The following is an 18,746-nucleotide window of genomic DNA, read 5'->3' as shown; positions in this document are numbered from 1 at the left end:
CGTACGTTCACAAGTGCTTCGCAGTGCTTATGACATGAAAATGCAATTTTTAATCAATGAAACAGGCATTAAAGAAACTTTGAATGGTAAAAGGTCAACTTTGAAAATGTTCACGTTATTTCAAAATCCACCTGTGTGAGTGAACTCATTTTTTAAAAAGCAGAATGACATACCGTATTGGCCCGAATATAAGACGACCCTGATTATAAGACGACCCCCTCTTTTTAAAGACTCAAGTTTGAAAAATGTAATGATTTGGGGACACGGATAGTTCGTTAAAATTGTTGTTTATATTACATTTATTTGACACGGAAGACAAAGATTCTGATGGATTTATTGATTTGGAGTGACACAGGGCTGCCTGTGATGTATATGACTAATAATCAACAATGAAAAAACATTTCAAAAGTAATAAATGCCCCTCACTTCACTTGCTTCCCCTCAGGCATCATAACCATCACCTCCCCTTCCATCACCACCTTGTCCTTGACCGAGCACGTCACGGCAATGAAAGCGAACGACATCTTGATCTTGCGCACTTCGGCTTCGGCCAGCACTTCCTCGCCAACGAAGAGCGGCGCCGGGAAGCGGATCTCCTGGTATAGGAAGACGCAGCCAGGGCCTGGCATCCTGGTGCCCAGCACGGCCGAGATCAGCCCGTTGATGAGGACGCCATGGACCACGGGGGCCTCGAAGGCGGTGGAGGCGGCGTAGGTGGCGTCCAGGTGGAGTGGGTTGGTGTCGCCCGTTAGCTCGGCGAACAGCTCCACGTGGCGGGCTGAGAAGACTTTGGTAAGGGAGGCGCGCTGGCCCACGTGGAGCCGTGCTGCCGCCGCCGTCATCAAAATGGAGGAGGACAGCAGAGTTCTGACTTGACTCCACATGGTTCTTGTGAGTTGCCTGCAACGTCAGTCCAGTTCCAGCTCGCGGCTATTTCCGGTCAGCGACAGCAGGAATGGCGACACCTGAATTTTTGGGAAGGACAGTCACAAAAAAAAAAAAAAAAAGAACTCAAGAATGTTTATACAAACACCAAAACGTTCAAACAAATCATATTAGCGTGATGCTAACATACAATTTAAACACCATAAAGCGGCTAACAGAAATTTCAGAGATGCGACAGTAATTACAAAGTCTCAAACAACAGCTTCTTCAACACTCTTACGACTCAAAGCAGGGAGGTCGAGAAAAAAAAAAAAAAAATCGAGCAAGCGACAACATCTTTGCAAATGTTTGCAACTGTAAGAGCAGCAAAAGCGAGAAAGCAGCTAACGTACCTGCAGGACTCGAAAGGCGCAGCACTGGTTGTTGTAGAAGCCCAGCAGTGTCAACGAGCTCCAAAGTTTCACCAAACCACTAAAAAATAATAATAATAATAATAATAATAATAATTCAGCAAAACACTCTCTTTACACTTTGACTTCCTTACCTTTTGGATACGCGCAGAAAAGCAGTGAGGGTATCTTCATCGTACTTGAACACATCAAAGTGTAACGCGGCCCCCACCTGAAACATGCAAAGACAGTTCAATAAAAAATATTTCCATAGTAGCAAAGTCAAGTTTCCAATTATAATTTTTTTTTCTTGATCGTCCAAGCCAATCACAGGAACCCGAGGAGCCCAGTCTTGTCTCCCCTCACTGATAGCGAGACTCAAAATGAATCAACATTCCCACAGCAGACCCGCAATTCATTTCCACTTCTTACTTCTCCGTGCAGACTCTTCAAGCCAGAGATGATAAAGTACTTCAGGTCAACCGCACTCACTTTGGTCGACTTGTCCTCCAGTACGCTTGAAGAGTGACACCAATTAGTAACAGTCATAAAGTAGTCCCATTCGAGCCAAAGAGCGCCGCTGACTTACAGGCAGACTTTCATGTACTGATACGGAGCGACGTCCTTCAGCACGACGCTTCGGTAAACTATGGGCTCGTCCGTGCTCTCGGGATTCATCCTATTCAAGCATCGGTGGTTGCGCTAGAACAAGCCCGAAAGAAAATCAATACACAAAAGGCGTACCAACCGTATTTGACAAACGTTGAGTTATTGACATATTTGGCTAGATTTATTCAGACTAAAATAATGCCACAAACTATGATCCCAAAACATTGTCAATATGGCAAACCCATCTTAAAACTTAACCCTTAGAATTTATGGGTTACTGATTATTTAATTTAGAAAAATTGTACCAGCAGTCCAAATTGCCCCTAGGCGTGAGTGCGAGTGCGGATGGTTGTTCGTCTCTGTGTGCCCTGTGATTGGCTAGCAACCGGTTCAGTTTGTCCCCTGACTGCTGGGAGAGGCTTCAGCAGGCCCGCGACCTCCGTGTAGAAAATGGATGGATGTACCATCAGTATGACTGTGACTTCCACAAACCACCTAGGCTAAACCTACCTCATTCCCAACATGGTGTTTGTGTTTTTTTTTTTAAATAATAAAGTGACGAATATGCCAAACTTAAAAAAAATAAACTCGGCAAGTCTGGAGGTCTAGCAGTTTGATTCAGCTACGTAGGTTCGTTACTATTTTAGACCAGTGACCCCCAAAAGAAATGTTCTCTAACTTTTGTGTTATTCCTATGAGCCACATTCAGTAAATACAAAATAAACGATTAGACATTACATGCCACGAGCTTTCTGTGGTTTACGAGCGCCTGCAAGGACCTTCGTTTAGGGTACAAAAGTGCAGTTTTGAGCGTCGTAAGTCTTAGAAGCCCAAAATAGACCAAGGTCAAACCGCGTGTTAACCCATCAGTTATTTAAAAAAAATAACTTGGGCTTGGGATCGTGGCTATTTTGGCTAAATAAATGCCGTTTTGTTAACTTACCTCGTTTTGATAAATACGCAAAGCTGATATTCACTAATGTTTTCAATCAGCGCATGCGCGTCCTTTTTCTTCTTCGTGTCATCTAATAATGGTTAGAAGTGTTACGTACTGTCCTCTATCGTGCCTGGAGTTCTGGCGATTGAGAGAGAGAGAGAAAAAAAACACTTTCCCACAAGATATTGACGTCAAATTATTGTCCTTTAAAGCAATTATAAACACATGAAATTACTGTTAGAAATTTCTTAAAACATACACAGTAAGGTGACACATAACTTGATCATTCAAAGTTCTTTGTTGAGATTTAAAAGTCTGCATTCTAAAAACAAAAACAAAATCTGCAACAAACTAAGCAAGAAATGCATTAAAATCATCAAAAATTAAAAATATGGATATTTCTTATACAGCACATTGGTACAGTATGTAAATAAATATTTCATAACAATCCTATATTATATAGTCATCATATAATTTCTATACTACAGTAAGTCAATCTCCATTTCAGGAAACCTTTTTCTTCACATCCTTGTGGTCCACTTCCTGTGCCGACAGGAAGTCCATGACAAGCTGCGCCGCCTGCCTGGGCCTCTCCAACGCTATGGTGTGGCCGCAGTTGTCCAACAAAACCAGCTGGCTGTGGGGAACCACCGCCTGCACTGCAGATGCCCCGGACATATCTAGAACCTGCAACAACACACAAAATCCTAAAAAAAAAGTGCGACAACATTCTGAAGCGGCAATATAGCAGAACCTACTGGACTGCTAATTGTCACTGAAGATGTCCTTCTAGCATAAGATCAGAAGGTGCGATAGTTGCTCAAAGTGTTTTCCCTGGTTTGCGATCTTTATGTAACGTGTATATTACCTGGTCTTGCTTGCCCCAAATGACTTGCAGCGGTGACGTAATTAAATGTAGATTTTCTTGAAGAGAGTGGCGAGACTTTTCTGCAACCAGCTCCATGAACACTTTAAAGACACACAAGCAGGCGTGTCAAGACAAAAAAAAGGCATTTAGCAATGAAGCAGCCACAAACAGGTGACGCACGTTCTCTGTAAAAGTGGTTGTGGCGGATCCTGTTGTCCAGTAAAGCGCGCAGCACCTGTCAGCAGAAATGCATCCGAGGTCAGCACGCATGTTTGGCAGCATGCGGCCATGTTTGAAGTTCTTTACCTGTCGCGGGAGCTTGAGAGGCTTATGACAACAGAGGCGAAACATGTCCTCCAGCTCTTGCAGACAGGACGGAATCAGAGGAATAGAAGCCCCCTCGGGGTTTTTCTCCAGCTCCTTCAGATGAGTGATAAACTCGGACTCAGTGGGATACACCAAACCTGGACGAGGAACAACCTTCATCACCCTCAAACAGATCTTGCCTTGCGCACGGCGTTCCCGCCATTGCCTTACACACACTTGAGCCTAGCTAACCAGAGCCAATTATCTAAAGCTCAGCGTGAAAGAGGCGGAGGTTTCAGCAATGTGCCAGGTGGCCAGTTTACCTGAGGGGCATATCAAGGTCACCCCGGACAGGTCCGCTGGGTAGGTGGCGGCGTATACGCCCGCTACGTTGCCTCCCATGGATGTGCCCACCAAGTGAAATGGTCTTTTGTCCAGACCAACGCTCTTCACAAACTGAACACAGACAAAGGCATCATTTATATGTTCAGACTTTGCATTTGCTCAGTACCGCAAGTAGAATAGGATTACTTTTCCCACGTGTAAAAGACAAACACTCGCATGCACCTGATGGATTCGGGCAACCTGGCCCTGAATGCTGTAGTCCTCAGACCCGGTACGGCTGGTCCCCTCATGTCCCGGCATGTCCACGGATAGCATGTGCTGCTCGCTGGGGATGTACTTGTCAGGAAAGCAAACGCATTAATTAAACATAAAAAAAAAAAAAAAACACGGGGGGGTAATGTTACCTTGACAAAGGGCAACCACATGTCTTTGGAAGCCGAGAAGCCGTGCAGGAGTAGCAAGGAAGGTGTGGCGCCTCCTGGCGTCCCGCGGCTGAAATAGCAGAAGCGGTAGTTCCCGCTGTACGAGTAACGAACCACCAGGCCTAGTTTGTAACGCATGAACCTGCAGGAGACGGAACAGATAGTCAAATAGAGCAATCCAAAGTTAGAATTCTATTCATGGCTGACATTTACCCATCCTACTGTCGACGACAAACAGGTAGGTAAAGTAGGCAGGTAAAATTGTACTTAAGTATACGCTGTAGTTACTTTACAATAATCGTGTAAAATGTAATCTTTGAAATAATTACTACAAGTTTCTTTGTAATATTACTAATATTACTTGGGCATTCTCCGTGGTTTTCAACCTGTCCACTTTCCATTGTGTAAGTACCCTTACATGACTTGGTCTTTCTCAGTGGTTTTGAGTCTGAAATTAATTCATCCCACCAGGCGTGACAGTGATTAATTAAACCCACACTGTGTTTGTGTGTATGCATGAGTGTGGGGGATCAAAGTTCAGGGGACTCTATGGTTCCCTTTCAGATAAAACCCTATGTCATGACAGCGTGGAATATGAGGAAATGTCACAAATAATTTGCACATTTTCCGCTCAAAATGAAATTTAAGTAACTTTTAAAGTATTCACATGCTCACCAGTTGTAGGCCTGGAGGATCGTAGCGGGCCTGAGCCACGAGGTCAAGCAGAAAGTCAAGACGGGAAGGGCCAGGACGGTCCCGATGAGCGCCATCGTCACGTTGACGCTCGCTTCCATTGCTGCGCTGTAAACATGAACAAGTTCATATTGCAAAACATTGGTTTCTCTTGAATCCTGGTATTGTGCACATCTTAAATCCAAAGCATCTACACTGTAGATTGGTGGTCTTTAGAGTGGTTTTGAAATTTGAATTTTACAGACAGTCTTACAGATGTACCTTTGGGACAAAAATGGAGGCAAATAGATTTTTTGGAGAAAACTTGTTGTGACTTGTTGAAACGTTGCCTATTGCCACTGCACGTTTCAATAGAATTCTAAAGCTTTGCAATTCAACATACTCTGTCTATGTACAAATGTGACACTTTAAAATACAACTGAAAATGTTCGTTTAGGGCCTGACAACGCCTGAAAATTGATCCAATATTGACATGTGAAAAACACAGTGGCAATGCTCTTTTCAGTTTGGTTTTATTTTGAAGTATTCTGTAAAAAAAAAAAAAAAAATCCGGCTAATTTTGTATTTTGCAAATTTGTTTTCCGTTAGTTTATTGTTTTTCAGTTCGGTCCTGTGGGTGAAGTACACGTTAGTTACTAGGGCAAAGGTGCTATGACATGCCTACGTAATCAGGTACTTGAAACGGTGTCAACTGTTCTCAAATATGAAAATTAGTCACTGATTAGTTATATGAAGAAATGATTTTAGATGCAGTCAATAAAATATATTAAAAATACGGAATATGCTTCCAGTCACTTCCGCCAAATATTTGCCAACTGTTTTTTTTTCCTCTTCCGTTCAAATGTAAATCACACGTCAAGGTTACGGACGGTGCTTACCTGGCCGAGTCCGCTTCGACGAGTCACCGGTAAATAGATACTGGAATGGAAATCTCCTCCATTCGGTTCGTTATATCTCCTCCTCTTCCTCAGGTTTATCTTCCTCTTTCATCAAATTACTCAATCGCCTTCATCCACACTTAAAGGGCAAGTAAAGCTGTGTTGCGTTCATAACCGCGGGAAACGGTAGAGACGACATTTAAAGAGAAAGGACAGACCGCACTGCGTTCATGAGCTACCGGAAATATTGGAAAGTGTCCACTGACTCCACGAAATATGGGAGACGTAGTTTAACCGGCATGCCATGCTCGGTTCGTTTACAACGGAACTTGTGAGAGGCGGGCGGGGATGGATGGACCGATCTTTCAGACATAAATAGGCACGCTGAGCTGCGTTCAAGGACTGTTGGACATGTTGTGTAGCAACTTCAGCAAACAGCAACCACCGTTGACTAACAGAAAATTGGTAACGAATTTGAATCAATACTTGTTCTTTAGCGAGAATAACAAACAGTGACATTGTAAAAAAAAAGTGATTTAAGTGTGACGTAATGTGGCATAAACGGCATCCCCCACACGAGGGCGCCACCACCTCAACATCAGTCTTGAATGCATAATTCAGTCAAGTGACCTCAGTGAACTTTCCCGGATTTTTGTGCGTGAAAATACACGTAAACGTCTCATTTAGGATCTAAAAATATCTATAAATAGTGCTTTCTTTGGCTGCTGACGTAGCTGCTAAGGAACGCGGTGAAAAGCTGACATTACTGCCGGCAGTACGTCATCCTGACTTTTTTTTTTTTCTTCAATGATTGTTCTTAAACACATCGAGTTCCTCACCTCTGTCCATATTTTGTACGCACAATCCCTCCCTTAAAAATAGATTCTTTGAGATGACTTGACAACATTTGGGTCCAATCATGAGCACAAGAAACATTTCAAGCGTTTTATTGTCATGAAAAGAGCCAAACAGGAAAAGAGGCGAGCACTTTTGCGATATGGAATTTGGAGCTTTGTATTTATGCATTACAATATATTCTATATATTTTTGTTAATTTAAACAACGCATATTTTTTTGTTTGTTTTTTTGACACATTTCATTTTCTTGCAATAGTTTGCATTGATTAAAATGGAATTGAAAAATAAGTTAAACATCAATTTACAAAATAACATGAAAATCAAATGCTTTAACTCTTGACTCGACTTTGTAATCATCAGCTTTACAGATGCCACGTCCGCGAGCCACTTTGCGATCGTCCCCGTGCGATTCACTTGTCAGAGACGGTCCTGTCTGGCAAGCTTGAATGTCAAATATGAGCTCATTTAAACATCTCCAAAGGCGAGCGCTCACATCTGGATCACGTCACTCTGTCTGCAATTTACGAGCCGATAAATCAGCCGAGCGCGTCCACTCCACAATAAAAGTCTTGTTAAGCGCTTGGAAACTTGAAAGACACCACTCGTACTAAGCAACATGCATGAAATGTGGACAGTTATACCTTGACTGACCGATATTCCAGTTCAGCCTCTCTGATTTCCCCTCAAAAGAGGGGTACCACTGTCCTATCCTGTCCTTTGCGTGGTTGCGTGCGTCAGTGGTGGCAGGGGGTGTCCAGGCTTTGTCCACATCTCCAGCAGCAGTAGTGATGATGATGCCACGCGCTGCCATCTTGTGCCAAGTGGAAAGACTCGCCAAAGATCAGCTGAAACGATAACGAGAAATGTGATGAAGAGCTAATAACAGGTAATGAAAATAAAGTAAATGAGTTACTTGCGACTCCATAAGATTGCCTTTTTTTTTTTTGCCAGAGTCACTTGAGAGCAGCTTGAAACATCAGTTCCTTTTTTTTTTTCTTTAACTTGAGTGTCGCTTGATTTGGGGCAGTGTGTGACAGACTCTGCCTTCCCCTCCTCACCTCATCGCAGCCAGAGCAGCGCGGCCTGATGCTCTGGCAGTAATGCCGTCCGCACAGCAGCCTCCCGTCGGACCAGAAGTAGACCAGGTCCACCAATCCCTGGCCGCACTCGGCGCACGTGAAGCAGGCGGGATGCCACAGGGCGGCGGCGTAACCGGCGCGCTCGGCAAAAACCGCCGGGCTGTCCGACGCCACGTCGCCGCCGCAATTTGAGCAACGCTGACGAGACAGAGAGTACAATAGTGCTTTGACGTCTCCATTTTTTTTCCCACTCCACTTAACTCTTAGTAGCTCTCTAAAGGATAAGAGAGGACGGTTTGGACAGCTTACGTATTGCGTGTTGTTCTCTGGGCCATTGCTGGGCTGTTCAGGGGTGCGGTTGGACTGGTCGCCATGGTTTTGCTCATTGGCTTCCCTCTGATTGGCCGCCTCCCGCAGGGCTTCGCTGTCACCGGGCAGCGCTACCTCACCCACGCCCAGCGCCTCCAGTTTGTAGCGCTTCACAAAAAGCAGCATGGCGGACACCTGCGACAGTTAGGAGATATCAGTTGCAAGTTCGGCGGTCATGGTTTGGGGTTAGGGTTAGTTCGAATCAGGCGTTGGTCAGCTCACCTCGTCGTCGCCGGCCAGGCTCTGACATGTCATGGGGTCCTGGTCGTAGGCGGGGAGCTGTCCGAGGAGTTGCCTGCGACGTAGCACTGCTCCCCCGGTCCCGGAGATGGGACGCTGGCACTCCGGAATCAGCTCCATGTACCGCTTGGCCTGTGTATTGGGCGACTCTGATCATCATCCTTTTATAAGATTCTGGTCATTTCTTTTTGCAGGCCCTTTCACATTGAAAACGTGCTCAACTTCACAACCTTGAGAAGGTGACCTTAATGCTTCTTTTCCCTGAATCGGTGTGAGGCAAGACAGATCCAGTCATTTGGTTGCAGCAACTTGGCGTTCCACAGGGCTCTGTTGTTGATCCAGTGTTATTTCAATTTTACTCACCTATGAAAGATTCTAAACACTCGCTTCACAAGATTCGAGTGCATGAAGATATTCGAAGCAGTCTCTTTTTTTCGTAACCCATTTGGTGTATCCACCCACAGTCAGACTCCCTTTATGAGGTTATCCGATGACAGCAGCGCAGTCGTGACTAACAGCCCAAAAGTTCAAAGTTGCACTTGGAATGCTTTTTTTTGTTTTCTTCTCCTTCAATGAGTAACACATTTGAGTCGACATGTTCTGCCGCAATGATGCCGGACCCCCACCGCCCCAAAGGCAAAGCCTGCCCTCCGACAAGTCACGCTCACCCTTGCAATGGTGGGCTGTGAAACCCAAAACAGACGTGAGGCTTTTTAATGGAAAGCAGACAGGCCAACAGGGAGGTGCCACTGCTCAACTCAAGCATCGCTGCATCCGGCTTACATCGCTAGCTGAGATTTGTTCACTTGGAATAGTCGTGGATGTTTATGTAAAACAAAAAAAACAATTTGTCTTCGGTTTAGAAAAAAAGCGCATTTAAAACCCAAATTGATCTTGATGTTTTCAAAAACACATTTAAGAGAATGCAAAGTTGTTGCGGTTTCCTCACCAGCTTCTGGTTGAGGCCGAAGGGCGCCCAATCATAGGTGGTGGTGCTGAACGTGGGGTCCTTGCGTGACACCACCGGATTGGTCACAATCATGCGGTTCCTCTTGTACAGGCGAAGGCCGCCGCCCCCTTTCACCTTGGCCGTCAGGTGGGCACAGGGTGAGTCGACCAGCAGGCGTCCCATCCGCCGGTCGTCATCGGCATGGGTACCGGGGGCGTGGTCCACGCTGCTGCAGCCGCACGCCACGCACGCTTTTCTGAAAATGACCGCAAAGCTTCAATGACGTTCTTGCCAGTTGTGAATCTGATTCGCGTTTGGATTTTTGGCCAGTTTTGGTGTATCAAAAAAAAAAAAAAGTTCAGCGTATGAACAAAACATCACCTCCAAGAATGTGGCTGCAAACCAGAGCAGCCGTCCTTACAAACGAGACACACAGCTGCATTTGACGCATTCGCCTCAACTGACATCTGAGGGGTGAAGAAAAATCAATCAATCAATCAATCAATGATGCACGTGTGCTGCTCATTTCGGGACATTGACAATAAGTACATTTAATCTGTGTCGCTAAAGAAAAGAGCAGCGCAACTTGTGACTGAGCTGGATGGAAGCAATTGCTTGACGGCTGATGTCACCTGTTGCTAGGCAGACTTAAAACGTTTTCTCCTTAATTAACTTTTAAATAACACGTTGGTTTGCAACGTTTTAAGACTCCGAAAGGTCTGTGATATCTGTGGAAACAAGCAGTGACACTTATTTTTAACTGTTGCAGGCCAATAAAAACAAAATGGGCCGTGGGCCACAAACGGCCCACCTGAACCGAGCCAAAGCGAGCCGGACTTTATTCGACTGAAATCTCCTGGCTGATGTTGTGACATTGGACAGCCTCAATAGGTATTAGTGTGACGGCGTTCATTCTGATGCTAACTTGGCACTCATGTTCATCCCAGGGGAGCCTGGCGGGCTTTGGGTCAGTGCTAAGGCCCAGTGTCATGTTGCCTCAGGAGTAGGAACATGTAAAAGCGCCAAACGCTTTATGTGTATCCTGAAAATTCAAGAGAAGACACTGTGACCTGACCCCGACATGAAACAAGGGGGACATTTTTTTCAAATTTGCTTATTGGAGGCTAAAACTGTCTTTTGATGTTTGGGAAAAACACATATTCGACGTGCGTTGAAGACAAAATGTTTGAGGAGGATCCGAGCTGAATCAGAAAGGCGACGAGGGGACGGCGTCTATATTTAGAAGCGCGATAAGAAGAGTTTGGCTGGGCCGAGTCATTCCAAACACGCCAACTATGTGACGGAAACGAGCAGGAAATGCTAATGAGATAAGAAGTTCAAGGTCACCGAGTCGCATGCCCAATACAGTCCACAGCAGTGATGGAAGTGCAAAAAAAGAGCAAAGAGACTTTGTCCAAATCTAGTCACCGCAAGGAAGACTTTAAAATGTCTTGCACCTTGTGAAGCAAGTGTTTGTTTCCTCAAGCCTGGAGATGCCTGCTGTCGTTTGTTCAGCCACTTGTTGGCAGGGTGTGAGGTGAGGTGAGGTCCGGGGTTCCATTGAAAGCTTCATATTTGTGGAGCAATACAAATAGCGGGCAACATGAAAAGCACATCTGGATCAGCGGCGGCTAAATGAGTCATGGCTACATATCCAGCGTATTCACAATAAACCTCAGAGCGTGTGTTGTGTCTCTCTTGGATACAGAGGAGAGTTCAGGAGTGACAGAAGGGGAGGGGGGGGCTAAGCCCCTAACAGGTGATACTGATCCATCAAGTGATCACAGAAATTTTTATCATATGTGTCCCTAAATGTATTCTTGATACCGATTTAAAAAATCTAATTTTATCCATCACATCAAATGTTTGAGATATTTACATTTTTTGCTTATGTTTGTCTTATAAAAAAAATAAATAAAAAAAAGCATACACAATATACATTTTACAATGCGTTGTAAAATGTGATGATGTGCTGGAGAAAAATCAGATTCTAAATCTGCACAAAAAAAGGAATCTTAGAAAGTTTTCTTGCACCTCTGATTTCAAAAGTAGTATGCTGGGGTGATTTTTGGTTCAACACAATCCTGCTGACTATTTTTGTTGTTGTTGTTCACCTTCACATCTGCATGGACACGGTTTTGATAAATGTTTTGCGGTACCAAAAATAAGTCATTATAGATTTGCAAGATTTAATTATCTGACTTTTTCCCCCAAACAGCAGAATCACGTTTTGGGAAGCCGGTGCTATTCATGTGCAGTTTTCACATCCTGCTCTCATTGCCCAGTCTTGGAAATGTACCACCAATTGTGTCAAAAATATTTTTTTCCTACCTTGGCCACAGCGTCCATGCTAGCGTCCGTCTCGTCTCGTCTCCCGACCCAGACTGGAACTTTGAATTCCTCGCTTGTCAAGCCGGCTTCCTGTCCACCCCGCCCACCGTCACTCTTGCGTCCCCCTCCGTTTGTTTTCCACTCCTCCTCCTTCTCGTCTGCCCACCGTCGGCACCAAAACCAAAGCAAAACAAATAAACATACGAGTGGGCAGGTCTCCTCACCTCCCGACTGTGTTCCAGCCCGCCTGGCGCTGCAGGAATGCGTTTCCTAGCAACTCCCAATGCACGCCGGCCTTCCAAACCGTTGCTCCCCACACAATGTTGGCCGGCGCTCAGCAAGCCAATTTAAGCGGAAACCTGGGTGGGGGAGAATCAAAACACTTCACCAATGAAAATGGTACAAAGTTCTCCTCCTCCTTGGTGGAGGTATTAGGAATGCATCGTGTGTTTACTCACCGTTGTGTGTCCTGAACATTGTGACCTCGAGAGGTCACCTGCATGCAAAACCTTCATTTGACAATGGAATGTGTGCCTAAAATATGTAGAGTAAGCAGAAATAGCAGAACATATTCCAAAAGAAAAACTAGGGAAACGCAGAATGGCTTGCTCAGCATGAACAAGCCTGAGCGATAAAATGATGTGGTTGACCACACACCGCATCAACGCCGCACGCACACACACACTTGGCCATGCACATGTACACACACTGCAGAAATATTGGACAGGAACGTGATCAATACAAACTTTTCTATTCTTCATTCACCCATTTAATCAAGGCACAAAGAGCCTCTCATCACCTTCTCATATCACCTTCATCAAATCTCACTAATATACAGTAATCGTCAAAAATAGTTTTAGCTTCCTCCACTAATAGATTTCTTCTGGGAGTGGAGAAAATTTGCCAAAATAACCACACAATTTAAAATCAAGTTGAACACGTTTCAAAAGAAATCAACCGGAAAATGTGTTCCCTTAACTCGAGCGCCATCTTTAGGTCACATTTAGAATCGCTTCATTCTGAAACGCTCCTTTCACAATGCCCACCGTTCCCCTTGAACAGATTACCTTCATTTCCATGGTTTTCCTACGGGGGGGGGGGGGGGGGAATTTGCTTTGAAAGTTGAACAAATGCAAGGTGACCAAGTTGGACTTCTGAGGTTCCAGCGTAGCGGTTACTCTGCTGCCCTCTAGTGCTCCATCTGAACATTTCTCAGTGCGTAGAGATGACGCACAGTACGAAAAGCTCCTTCCTGTCACCCTCGTCACATGACATTGGCCTCAGCAGATCACTGAAGGTGCAGTCAAACAGAGCTTAGGTCCATAAAAAAAATGGTGAAGGTTAGACTGTTCTTTCTTGACGGAACCCCAGACTTTGGATTCTGTGATCCAGTTTGACAGTCCAGTAGACTTCATTAATGACGTCGGTGAAGTTTTTGGGGCTACATGATGATACGCGGTTCTGGAACTGACTCGCTGATGGACTTGTGTGGCAGCACGTTGGCACCATTCAGGTATAGCTCGTCATTGACAAGCACATCCTCGCCCAGAACCGTCACATTCTCCATTCGGACCTGACGGGGAGAGGACGGAGAGCGCGGAATCTGTAAACAAGGGAAATGTATTCATTGGGGGAAAGGGGAAAAAAAAAACTCTGGACTTGCCCACTGGCCCACTGAGGAGCTCCAGCCCACAATGCAGCTCTCCAGCCAGGAGTGCGAGCGGACTCGGGCCCCTTTTAGCACAGTGCAGCGCTTGACCCGCACGCCGTCCTCCACCACCACGCCAGCACCGATGGTCACGTTGGGCCCAATTGTACAATTGTTGCCGATCTGAGCCGTCGGGTCCTGCGGGGTAGAAAGTCCGGTCTCGTCAGGATCACATCACGTATGACTCGATTCGGGCCAATGACCAATAAGAGTCTCACCACCAGCACATTGCCAAGGAAACCAGGCCCGCTGCGCAGTCTCTCAGGGGCGTGTTGCCGTAGCGACTGCAGGTACATGCACATTCCGGTCAGGAAGTCTTTGGGCTGTCCGATGTCCATCCAGAAGCCTGCACGTAATCACGATGTACACGGGTTAGCGTTCAACAAATGAGACAAGACATGAGTTTTCAGAACTGCAATGAGACGGGCAGTGCTTCGGGATGGGGTTTGGACTAAAGACCTACGTGAGAGGCAAAATCTCATTTTGGATTGTGGACGATTATTTGCCGTGCGTGAAGAACACGAGTCGCGCTAAAAAAGGTGGACATAATCTGTGGCTAAATGGTTTGAAAGCAGTCATGGCCCTGGACCTGAGTCCAACTTGAGTTAAAGACCTGTGCCAAGGTCAAAGACCTTGACAAGAGTAAAAACAAACACGGACTGAAGTCACAACTGGACTGGAGGAGGTTTTTCACTCTGGTGCAGGAATCTCGAGTCTAGATTTTTTACTCTGACTTTAGGTCATCTGCACAGGCTCCAGTTTATGAACCTGGTCCAGGATTTTGACTCCACTCCACGTACGAGTCTATGGTCCAGGTATTTCACTCCAATTTGATGTAGGTCCAGCTCTCTGAGTGTTACCAGAAGCCTTGCCTGTGTGTAAATCTACAGTCTGTCCTTGACCCCTGGTAAAAGTCTCTGATTCTGGGCCAGACGTCAGAGCCTAGTCTGGTTCTTTTACTCCAGGGAAGAGGGATTCTGTAGGTCTTTGACAAAGGCTGAAGAACTACCTACCAGAAGGTTCTAGCTAAAACTAGAAGAGGGGAGGTGATGATCTCGAGTAGCAGATAACAAGAAGCCTCCGGTTGAGCACCAAGTCCATCTGGTTCTGATCTAGTTCTGATTTGATTTGGTGGTACCAGTGCTTGGTGTCAAAGACTTGAGGTGGGATTAAATAAACGCAAACCTACGTCTGGTGGAGCCGTGGGCTGAGGAGACCAAAGAGATTGTGAATGCTTTTGAGTGAACTTTCAGAAGAAAGCCAAATGCACACTCATCTTCACGGCTCAACTTAACTGGACCTTCACTCTCATGTACATCCAACTTTTCGGTGTTCTCTTTTTTTCCTGTACTGCAATGCGCTACTCTCTGTGATGCAAGACGAGGCTGGGTTGTAGTTACCCTGCAGCTCCATGGCATAGAGCTGTCCCTCTTCGGCCATGACGGGGAAAATCTCCTTCTCGATGGATGTCGGTCTCAACTGCGCACAGAAGGCAAGTCGTCAATTTTGCGCGACGAGAAACGGACGATGGACGCGCGCTTTTCCTGACCTGGATTCTGCCGAGCATGCTGGAATTGAAGATGTACATGCCGGCGTTGATCTTGTTGGACACAAACACCTGCGGTTTCTCCACAAAGCGATGGATCCTGCCGCTTTCCGTCTCGAACACCACCACACCGTACTTGGACGGCTCCTCCACGCGGGTCACCTTCACACAATTTGGCGATAAAGCTCAAATTCCGATTCGATCCAAAAACGTGCGACGTAGCGGCGGGCCGCAGTCTGTGAACGAGGATGCGGCACTGAAGAACATCGAGGAAATGACGCCCTCTCACCACAATGGTGCCCTCCTTGCCGTGGTCGCAGTGAAACTTCAGCATGTCTTGGAAGGGGAAGTCACAGATGACGTCTGAGTTGAGGACGAAGAAGGGCTCGTTGTCCACGTCCAGCAGCTTGCGGGCCAGTGCCAGAGGACCAGCTAATTCCCAAGGTGTGAAGAAAGACATTGTCAGCAGATGTCGGAATACTTTGCATTACGGTACGGAGGAGTTCCTCTAGGCTCAATTGCACTCCTCTTTTTGTCTGTATTAAATACTTTGGAACAATTGTAATGCGGATGAACTTTGACAGTGGATGGATAGATGAATATCATTCCCTATTTTCGATCAAGGAAAGTCTCCAAACTGACATGTTCAGGACGCACGTCAGTGTCAACACTCACCCGTTCCAAGAGGCTCCTTCTCGTGCGAGAGCGAGATTCGAATTCCAAGCTAAGAAGGAGAAGCAGAAAGAAACGTTGGTCTAAAGATCACACGGATGGATGCCTTCGTAGATTGAGGACAACCTCTGACAGTATTTGCTCAAAGTAAATACACCAGAAGGCTGAAGACTCAAAGGTTGTACATGGCCAGACCATGTCACATTTTTGGCTTCAGTAATGAGACTGCACGTTTTCCATTGCTAACCAAAACAGCAGCAGCTACACAATTAAACACTCTCTCACATTATATATTGATTTTATAATTACTGATCCAGCAGATGTGTGCTCACTCCACAATTTGAAACTTCAAACCACTAACTTTTTGTGTGTAGTGAGAATGTGTTGCACCTACTCTCTGCTCCTGGACCTTCATTTCTCGCTCCAGCAGCTCAGACATGTAGCTCACCGCCAAGACCACATGCGTCACCCCGGCCTGGACACGCATGGAAACAAACATGGGATTGCCGCACACACTCATGGATGAACACAATGACACACACATACTGCTGTCAAAGTAAAGCCACCATCGCATCCTACCTTGACCAAGGCCTCCACCTGGTGCATAAGGATGGGCTTGTTGCAGAACTCCACCAGAGGCTTGGGCACGCTTAAAGTGAGCGGTCGCAGGCGGGTGCCGTAGCCGCCCACTAGGATCAAAGCCTTCATGCTCGCCGATGTCTTCAGTGACCGTTCGGGTGGCAACCGGGGCTCATCGACAATCAGTCTGTCCCAGGCGTCTCCTCTCTTCTTCCTTGTGTTTTGCTCTGTTTAAAAAAGAAAAGGTATGTATATGGACCAGCGTTTGAAATGTATTGTGATGTAGGAAGGTAGGACAAACTAAAGTCCCTTTGAAAAACCCGACAAGATTATTCAGACAGATTAATCTGCATTTCCTCTTTCATGACAGTTCAAATAGAGGCAAAGTGCAATCAATGCATGACTCAGATTCCTCTCCACCTCCTTATATCAGTTTTACTGGTTTTACTGAACCTTTTGTGAATGACTTTTAATGAGTGGGCTGAGCAGTTTTACTTTTTCTTAGTGTTATTAAGTCAGCTATTATTTATACAGCCGTTTCTCTTCATTAGAAACTGGGCATTACAATTTGCACAATGACAGCAGTTTGACTCTGGAATTATATTACCTCCATCATTAGCAACTATTAAAAGAAAAAGTGACATACGAGGGTAACGACTCCTTTATTGTGTTTGTTGTTTCCCCAAGGTAACTATAAATAAACAAGAGGAAATCTGGACTCCAGTTGTTCGTAGAGTCCATTTAAAGAACCGCTCAGTGATTGAAGGGAGCTCATGTTAGCTACGGTGGCTAACTAACATGCTTCTCGCTGTGGCGGAGTAATTATATTCGTATTATTACTGCTAGAGTGAGAGTAATTTAGTGTTAGAGGGTATGAAAACTCACATTTTCGGATCTTTCACAGAGGATTGAACTCCGAGAGTGACACGTAGCTGCGCTCAAATCCCAGATCCTTGTTTGTCTTCCGGGTTGTCCATCCGATGTCAAGCCATTAACATCACAACAACTTGAGCTTTTTTTTAAATTTCAAACTAAAAGTCTAACGATGCACAAACTCTACACTTGATACAATTTACGGGCTGAAAGCAAAAGAACGATGGTTAAAATAAATTCCAATAAGAGTAATTACCACATACCGATATTTTATTTAGCTATTAATAAGGTTGGTTTTATTCACTTACTATTATTTTTACAATTCCGGCAAATTTGCCAGAATGTTAGTTTGAAAAAGCGCTTCAGTTTGGGTTCATTGATTTGGGGCGTCATCTGGGATAGCAAGAATCGTACATTTTTTTGCTCGTACATATATATATATATATTATTGGTCAATCAGTGGACTTTAATGTAACTGTCAAAACTAACAGATATTAAACATGAATTGTAATTATTTTCACCACTCCGAAATCCAATGCACGCTCTGGGCCCGCCTCTTCAGCCCTTTTGACCAATGGTATCAAAACAGCGTGGCGAGTAACCACGTGACTTAAAGCTATTCCTTCAAGAAAACTGTCCCATTAAAGTTAAGATTTCATATTGACAAAAATAGACAAAAGGGTGGTTGGCAAAGCAAGTTAACATTAAAATCAAAATCACTATTTTAAATGGAATTTAATATTTATCATTATGATTTTAAAGGACACGTATCATGGAAAATCGAATTGTTTTGCTTTTAAAATGATTTTCTTGAGTATCTGGAGTATCCAGGAGTGTAGAAAAGTGTAATAGTGCAGAGATACTGTTATGATCGTTTTGGGGGCTATTTTTTACTCTGTTCAGATTTTTCTGTTTTCCATGACAATTTCTTTATCTATTATGTCACATCTGTCGTTGATATCTTTTAATCAATCAAAACGTTTGGGCGCAAGTAAACGCTACCTCGCTTAAATAAAGCAAAAATAAAAAATAAAAAATGGAAACCTTACCTCAGCTAAAAAAAACTACAAATGGCGACCAAAAGGGGAGGTGCACATCTTGCGGCCGGCCTGAGGGGTGTGAAGTATCTCATTTGCATTTAAAGACCTCAGAACAAGTATCAAAACGAGGAATTCAGACAAAACCATTGCTGTTCCACTTTATATAGACCA

The 18,746-nt window shown here is 44.9% G+C and overlaps 5 protein-coding genes across 5 annotated transcripts; all 5 read right to left on the bottom strand.

Annotated features, from left to right (window-relative positions):
* Positions 1–271: 271 nt before the first annotated feature.
* LOC133161912 (hydroxyacyl-thioester dehydratase type 2, mitochondrial-like) lies at positions 272–884 on the bottom strand. Its single transcript, XM_061290644.1, has one exon. The coding sequence runs from the start codon at positions 882–884 to the stop codon at positions 423–425; it is 462 nt and encodes a 153-aa protein (XP_061146628.1). The 3' UTR covers positions 272–422.
* Positions 826–2,965, bottom strand: rpp14 (ribonuclease P/MRP 14 subunit). Its single transcript, XM_061290645.1, has 6 exons — positions 2,827–2,965; positions 1,864–1,976; positions 1,707–1,791; positions 1,430–1,506; positions 1,278–1,356; positions 826–965 (listed from the first exon to the last, which is right to left on the bottom strand). Exons 2-6 carry the CDS (start codon positions 1,950–1,952, stop codon positions 909–911), a joined length of 387 nt encoding a protein of 128 aa, XP_061146629.1. The 5' UTR covers positions 1,953–1,976; positions 2,827–2,965; the 3' UTR covers positions 826–908.
* A 40-nt stretch (positions 2,966–3,005) lies between these two features.
* LOC133161910 (monoacylglycerol lipase abhd6-A-like) lies at positions 3,006–6,650 on the bottom strand. The gene is made up of 9 exons (XM_061290643.1): positions 6,333–6,650; positions 5,437–5,562; positions 4,744–4,903; positions 4,562–4,675; positions 4,318–4,450; positions 3,995–4,152; positions 3,869–3,923; positions 3,689–3,789; positions 3,006–3,507 (listed from the first exon to the last, which is right to left on the bottom strand). Exons 2-9 carry the CDS (start codon positions 5,553–5,555, stop codon positions 3,325–3,327), a joined length of 1,023 nt encoding a protein of 340 aa, XP_061146627.1. The 5' UTR covers positions 5,556–5,562; positions 6,333–6,650; the 3' UTR covers positions 3,006–3,324.
* Positions 6,651–7,263: 613 nt separating this feature from the next.
* lmcd1 (LIM and cysteine-rich domains 1) lies at positions 7,264–12,751 on the bottom strand. The gene is made up of 7 exons (XM_061291185.1): positions 12,158–12,751; positions 10,208–10,293; positions 9,827–10,082; positions 8,860–9,009; positions 8,578–8,772; positions 8,248–8,466; positions 7,264–8,034 (listed from the first exon to the last, which is right to left on the bottom strand). The coding sequence occupies exons 1-7, from the start codon at positions 12,173–12,175 to the stop codon at positions 7,924–7,926; spliced, it is 1,035 nt and encodes a 344-aa protein (XP_061147169.1). The 5' UTR covers positions 12,176–12,751; the 3' UTR covers positions 7,264–7,923.
* A 152-nt stretch (positions 12,752–12,903) lies between these two features.
* Positions 12,904–17,692, bottom strand: gmppb (GDP-mannose pyrophosphorylase B). The gene is made up of 10 exons (XM_061291184.1): positions 17,548–17,692; positions 16,663–16,889; positions 16,478–16,558; positions 16,087–16,135; positions 15,701–15,843; positions 15,415–15,573; positions 15,266–15,344; positions 14,084–14,211; positions 13,821–14,003; positions 12,904–13,730 (listed from the first exon to the last, which is right to left on the bottom strand). The coding sequence occupies exons 2-10, from the start codon at positions 16,789–16,791 to the stop codon at positions 13,599–13,601; spliced, it is 1,083 nt and encodes a 360-aa protein (XP_061147168.1). The 5' UTR covers positions 16,792–16,889; positions 17,548–17,692; the 3' UTR covers positions 12,904–13,598.
* Positions 17,693–18,746: the final 1,054 nt, after the last annotated feature.

Source organism: Syngnathus typhle, linkage group LG11 (assembly GCF_033458585.1).
Source record: "Syngnathus typhle isolate RoL2023-S1 ecotype Sweden linkage group LG11, RoL_Styp_1.0, whole genome shotgun sequence".
Lineage (NCBI taxonomy): Eukaryota > Metazoa > Chordata > Actinopteri > Syngnathiformes > Syngnathidae > Syngnathus > Syngnathus typhle.
The sequence above is the reverse complement of the archived record's forward strand: the minus strand, read 5'-3'. Positions and strand labels throughout refer to the sequence as shown.